Genomic DNA, 6,909 nt, shown 5'->3' with positions numbered 1-6,909 from the left:
AGGTGTGCAATGTCATTTGCACTTTCGACTACCAAGGAAAACAGACCTAACTTCCTCTGCCTTCTGGTCTGACTTAGACAAGAATGTTAACAAATGAACATCCTAGGGATCTTTGAAAATAATCTGACATTTTTCAGTGACTCTTCCACCTTGAATCCATCGCCCATTCAAATGTAGGGGTGTTAAAATATATAAGAGAGGTATTCAGAGGCTAAAATCTCACACTTCTTCGCCCAGGGTCCCTGATATGTGTGTGACACAGTCTATATACATTTAGCTCCTCCCGTCTTTTAGGAATACATGATCATATGTATATGAACAGTTCCGGGTCTGATCTGAGCAGGTTGTCTCCGGTGTAAACCAGAGCTCCAGAGAAAGGAGGGTAGACATATTGGTTTGTTTTCTGGGGAACCAAATTGAGACAGACTATACACAGATGTGCCTGTGACACCACTTTTTGCCCGCCTAAGTGAGCCATAGAGCCGTCGCCGGAGCCGCTGGTGCCTTTAAGAAGACTCGGTCTTTCGGGTCTTCTCTCTCCCCAGTGGGCTCCAGCGGCGCCAGCAGCAAAAGGCAAACTTGCCCGGCTCGTGGAAGGAGGGGGCGTTGAAGAATGCCGCGCTGGGTGGGTGCAGAGAGGGCGCCGGAGCGCGCCACGGGCTTCTCTCCCCTTCCCCTTTCCTTAACCCTTCCCGGGGCGGAGGAGCAGGGTCGTGCTGCAGCGCCAGGGAGCCGGGGTGCCGACTGCCCTGGGCGCCCGAAACTTTGCGAGGAGAGTGGGCTTGCATGGGCAGAGCCGGGCAGGCTGGCTGGCGTGGGAAGGGACAGGGAAAGGGTGGGGTAGAGCAAAGACCCTTTGGCACCCCAGGTCTCCAGCCCGGCTGCTGGGAAGGCGGGGGTGCAGCCGCAGGAGGGAGCTGTCCCTTCAGCGCCACGGACCTTAAGGCAGGGGCGGTAGGACGGCCGAGGCGGGGCGACAGCCGGGGAGCCGTCCCTTCGGCACCGCGGACCTTTGCCCTCCAGTGAAACCACCCGGACCCCGCCCCAGGACTGTCTTTTCTCCAGTTTGAGCGGGGGTGTCGGGAGCAGGCGGAGAGCTTTCCTGGGAGGCTGGGGAAGCAGTGAGCACTCTCTCAGCGACTCGCCTCCCAGCAGTGCTATTTTTTGCTATCCGCCCTCACCCCCAGCACACGCGCTCGCACACACACGCACACACACGCACGCACGCACACACACACACACGCACACACAGACCTCTCTGGATTTCTTTGCCTTGAGTCTCCCGGGGCTGTGAGGAGCCAGGCGCATCTCAAACCGAGCCGGCAGCTCCAGGCTCCGGAGCCATGCCCTGCACGGACTCTCGTCCTTACCAAGCTCCTGAGGAATGAAAGGAACCCAGGGACCCTCAGAAGGCAGCAGTGATGTGGACCAACCCCCTGGAGCCTGCACCCTTCCGAGGGCCATAGGCGACCCGGGGAACTGGAGGGAGCTCCAGACAGGAAATCCCAGCTTTCCCAAAGTCCCCGTGGATGCTGACAAAAGGAGACCTGAATTTTTGGAAGAGCCTGTCCTAGGTTACCCAGCTGCAGAGTGATTTTCCCCTCTGGCACTGAATCGCCCCCTCCAACCCCCAGCCGTCCAGAGTACCATGAAGAATTATGAGGATGTGTGACAGAGGTATCCAGATGTTGATCACCACTGTGGGAGCCTTCGCAGCTTTTAGTTTAATGACCATTGCAGTGGGCACGGACTACTGGTTATATTCCAGAGGTGTGTGCAGGACTAAATCTACAAGTGATAATGAAACCAGCAGGAAGAATGAAGAAGTAATGACCCATTCGGGGCTGTGGAGGACCTGCTGCCTAGAAGGTATTTACAAATTCCTCTCAATGGCTCCGAATAATCCAGTTTCTGATATTCTGGTGGGTGTCTTGGGGAGATGGAGGCGGTGATGAGGAAAGAAGAATAGTTCATATTTTTGCTGAGAATGTGCAGGTGTCCTGACTCTGTTCCCAGCAAGACTGACACTGTGTGGGATAAAGGGGTTGGGTCGTGGTGATTGTTTTTTGTATAAGCTTCATGAGATGAGATTTTGTGCCACTCTAGGCAGTTTCTGCAGTTGAGAAAAAGTCTTCAGATCCAAAATCCTTAGGCATGTTGTGAACTGCTTGGATCTCTGGCTTGAGATAGGGTCTTTAACTCTGCTTAAATTGCATTTTGGGGGGTTGGGGAGAGGGAGGAAAGGAAGAAGGGTAGATAGGAGGAAGGGAGTGCGGGAGAAAGAAACCCTGCTCTGGCCTGGCACATTCTGAGCTATTTTCTTATGTCTCAACACAGTCTTATCAGTTTCTTCTGAGTTTGGTCTAACTAGATATTGTCATGAACTTCCATTGCCAATCAGTACTAGGGTAACATATGTAAACCCCCATTCCCACCTGCACCTGCATGCACACAGTTTAAGAAAACTTCCTTATTAATACATGCATCACTATTTTGGATCAAAACAAACCTGAAGGCTTGGTATTTGGTATGCACCTGTCTTCATTCCTGAATCATTCCCAAACCCAATAAATACATTTTCATGACATTTACATAAGATAGATTCTCTAAGAATTGCAGCTCATCACTTCTAATTCTAAAAATTAGAGCATTAGTTCTAAATTATAGTGAAGAAGGTGGAATATTTTAGAATACCAAGACTTTGGGTAGCTTATCTCATTATTAAACTTGCTTTCACCTCACCAGAAGTCACTCTCAGCATTGTTGGGCAATTCTTGGGTGTCACTGGGAATACACAGAAAGATAAAGAGGAAAATCAAAGCTCTTTGTAGCCTATATGCCTGAGGGAAGTCATTGGATTAGAGGGGCAGTAGAGAGTTTTCTTAGGCTTCTGAGGAATCTGTGAAGCTTGTCACAGTGACAGGCAAGGAAATCTGGGTTTCCTATATGCTCCCCTGCCCTGTTTGCCATTGGTTCTCCACACCTGCATTCCCACTGGCTGGCATTTGTCAGGGCTTCTTGAGAACTTGCATTTATGTAAATCACTTAGGAAATCATGCTATGACATCACTTGCTAGTGTAATATTGCATCATCCCCTGGCCTTCTTCCCATGTCCTGACACTTGGAACAACTGCTCTCCTGACTGTGGTGCTACTACAATTGATTTTGTTTCTAACACAAATTTGCAACTGGTGGGAAGCCCAGGTGGGAAAGGGGTACTTTAAATGCAACAAGGATCATGTGAAGTCAGAAGACCTGAGTAATGCTGCTAACTATCTGTGTGACCTTGGCTAAGACATTTACCCTCTCCAACTCTCAGTTTATTCATCTGGGAAATGATTGTTTTGGATTAGGCTGTCTTGAATTAGCACTATCCAAAGCTTATACCGTATCCAGTGAATGTGCAGAAATTCTAGAATAATTCTTTCCTAAACATTGGCAAAAGTCTAATATTTGTAATCATTTGTGATTGGGCGTGGTGAAGTCATTTACCTTAGGGAAATTTCATATTTCCCTTTCCTACGTTGACAATAAGGAACTGAATTATCTTTTGTAAATATGATTTGGTGGATGTTGCAATACCTACATAGTTCTAGAGATGGCATAAAAAATCTGAGGCTCCTCCAAGCCAAAAATGGCACATATGTGTACTGTGCTTTAGTCATTTCCAATTCTTCAGCCTCTGGGAACTAAACCTGGGAATGCACAATTAAACACCAAGTTTGGCTTTTCCCATTATGATCTATGAAAAAATAAATCTATCAGAGCAGAAATAAGATCTAAAATTCCTGAACCCTCGCTCAGAATTTCTCAACTGATGGTTTCTCTTTTCTCCAATATTATCTCCTACACCTACAGTTTGTACCAGGAATTGAAACCCCACCCAGGCATTCTGTAGGCTTAGTGGGAGAAGAGAGAAATTGAATCAAGAAGGAATTGGATGAATTGAAGATGTGTCCTTGGGCAGGTGAATTCTATTAAGAAAATTTGTTGTAGTCTCCACACAATCTGGCCTGGCTAATTTTTCTTACTTTTTTGGGGGGAGGGGGGGTGGGTATTAAATTCCGTAAGATGCACAAACTGTAATGAATCATGATAAGTTTTTTTGCTATGTGTACACCCATACAAACAAGACCTAGATGGGCCTGGCTAGAATTTGAAGCCAAGGTTTTTCTTAACCTACTGAGTACATCAAGTGTTCAAGGAATTTGCAGGAGCCTCTGATTTCTGCATGGAAAGACACATGCAGTTGGTAGCATCTATCTTAGACATTTCCATCCTTGCCTAGAATGGAGACGTACAACCACCTCCCATTCAGTATCTCGTATATGTTCCAGAGCCTCAACATCCTCATTTTCTAGTCCGTTACGTGTCGAAGTATAATGGGGAGGGGGGGGCTTGTAGCTCAATTTTCTTAGAGATCAACTTAGAACAGTTAGTTCTTCCATACTGTTTTAAAGAGCCCTGAGACAATGTAGCTATTTTGTGAGAAGGCTCAGGAGAGACATGACAGCTGTCTGCAAATATCTGAAGGGCTGTCATATGGAAGAGAGATTTGAAATGTTCTGTGTGGCCTTAAGAAGGTAGAAGCAGGAGCTAGAGGGAAACAGGTATTACCTTAATATAAATAACTGTCCAGTGTGGAATGGGAAGCTTTAGGAAGTGATGGGTCCTCCAACACCAAAGATATCCAAGTATAAGAAAACTACATCGGTTGTTTTCAGATTTGGCTAGTCATCAGAATCACAGGAAGAGCTTCAAAAAAAAAAGATTATGGGATTCCACAACTAGATCCCCTGCTTCCATGGGTCTGAAATCTGAATTTTCTAAAAGTGCCCCAAGCAATTCTGATGTTAAAGCCAACATGTACTGAGTATTTACACCGGGCCTGGGGATGACTATACATTTTAAGGAGGATCATGTGACTCAAGTAAGAGAAGGATGTTTCCAGTTTTCAGAATGTCATTTATATTTAGAATTTACTATGTGCTTGCATCATTCCAAGAATTTTGAAAGATTAATTCTTTCACCTTCAAAGGAACTCAATGATGCAGGTGCTATTATTACTCTTATTTTACAGATGAGGAAACTGAGGCCTGGAGCATTTATATGACTTGCACAAGGTCACACACTTAAGCAGGCAATACTTACCCTAAGTCATATTGCTTCTCAGAGCATTTGCTAGAGAACATTAATTCATGATTTGGTGGACAGTTTGCTACGGGTGCAAACATTAGCTTTGAGAATGCCCAGACACATGGGATTTTTCCATTTAAAGGTCCCAGATCTCAGAACACTCAGCGTGCCTGTGTAGCATTGACAGGGGCTCAGGAGCCACCAGACAGGCTCAAACTCAGAGGCAGCAAAGGACATGCTTTGAATGAAGAAACAGTCAACCTATGTAGAGACACCCACCATAAGAAACCAAAAGGAATGCCTGGCTCATTATCTGGAAAATATGCAAGGCATTCACAAAGTAGTGGCCCAACCTGTTGTATGTTTTCAATGGTGATGTGTGAATTTGAATGAGAATGTGTTCAATATGTGACTCTCTCATTAAGAAAACCTCTTGAAGCAACGTATTTAGATAGTGGAAAGAATGCTGGCCCAGTGGTGAGGAATCCTGGGTGCTAGTCACATTCCTGTCACGAACAGTTATGTGAATTGTGCATGATATTTTTCTCCTTTGAACCTCAGTTTACCCAATTGTAAAATTAAAACTTCAGATAAGATTAAGGAGTAACAAATCCAAATGTCCATGTGGACTAGGAAGGTAATGCAAAGTGTGAAACAAGCATTTTGCTGTCCTCTTAACTCAATTCTATGGAGAGGGGAGTGTGATAATACATTTGAGAAGACATATGGTAACTGAAACTTGGTTGCAGTGTGGAGGCAATAGGGAGTGGTGTGGACTATGGCAAACTAGAGAGCACAAGTCCCATCTAAAGGACAACTACTACTTGGCTTGAGTTGATTTTTACCCTGGGGAAATGTGGCCCAGTACTCCAAGTATAGCAAGTCAGATGTAAAGTTCCCTGATTTTTAAAATGTGGGAAACAAATTCAACTTTTTAAAGAACATGATACTACCCAAGACAAATTTACCTTGTAGCTGAATTTGGCCCATGGGCTGCCAGTTTTGAGCCCTAGAATTATCTAAATGGCCCTTTTAATCCACACTTGTGATATTTTTAAATTTGAATCCTGAATTACTCTTTATTAGTCAATAATTGTGTCTCAATTCATTAAAAAAAATTGCCTACTAAGAAAAGAACACCCACTTAGGATTTTAGGGCAGAGAACTTAAAATTATGGAAAAGAGGTTCAATAAACTGCTATTTCTGCTACAGATGGGCCCGGATGACACCAAACATCTGGCTGAAAAAGAAAAAAAATTAGCCAGTCATTAGACGTTCCCCCATATTTCCAAATCTCCAGATGGTTGACTTTTTCAGCCAGATGGGGTTCCAGCTTTATTTATGTGTTCACAAGCCTTCAGGGAAGCTGCAAAGATGTGGTTGAGGATGGAGGTGAGAGGAAGACAGAGCATTTATTGAGCATTTTCTATGTGCCAAGCCCTGTGCTATGTGCTTTCACGTGTGTTAACTCATACTTTTCACATCTCCTATCTCCCCCAGTAGAATATAAACACTATAGGGACAGGGATTCTTGTCTGTTGGGGCCCTGCTACATCCCTAAAGCTCAGCAACAGTACCAAGTCGTCACTTTTGTGCCTCCAGTCCTAGATTTAATGCTGCACCCTCCCTTAGACTTGAGTTCAGAACGAGCTGGAGCTCTCTCACTCTCTTCCCCACTCCTGACCTTCTCCCTGTTCCTTTTCCTGTGTTCTTCCTCCTGGCCCCTAAAGCCCAAGAGACAGATGGAAGAGAGAAGTGGGCTGGAGTCTTA

General features: G+C 45.2%; 1 protein-coding gene across 1 annotated transcript in view; it reads left to right on the top strand.

The window, feature by feature from the left end:
• The first annotated feature begins 1,129 nt into the window (after positions 1-1,129).
• The window catches only part of CACNG3 (calcium voltage-gated channel auxiliary subunit gamma 3), an 80,633-nt gene continuing 74,853 nt past the window's right edge, over positions 1,130-6,909 (top strand). The window contains exon 1 of the mRNA XM_069485992.1: positions 1,130-1,869. Coding sequence (XP_069342093.1) covers positions 1,659-1,869 — 211 coding nt within the window. The 5' untranslated portion in view covers positions 1,130-1,658. The remainder of the gene's footprint in view (positions 1,870-6,909) is intronic.

This window comes from Eulemur rufifrons, chromosome 14 (assembly GCF_041146395.1).
Source record: "Eulemur rufifrons isolate Redbay chromosome 14, OSU_ERuf_1, whole genome shotgun sequence".
In the NCBI taxonomy this organism is placed as follows: Eukaryota; Metazoa; Chordata; class Mammalia; order Primates; family Lemuridae; genus Eulemur; species Eulemur rufifrons.
This window is presented reverse-complemented; position numbering and strand designations above follow the sequence as displayed.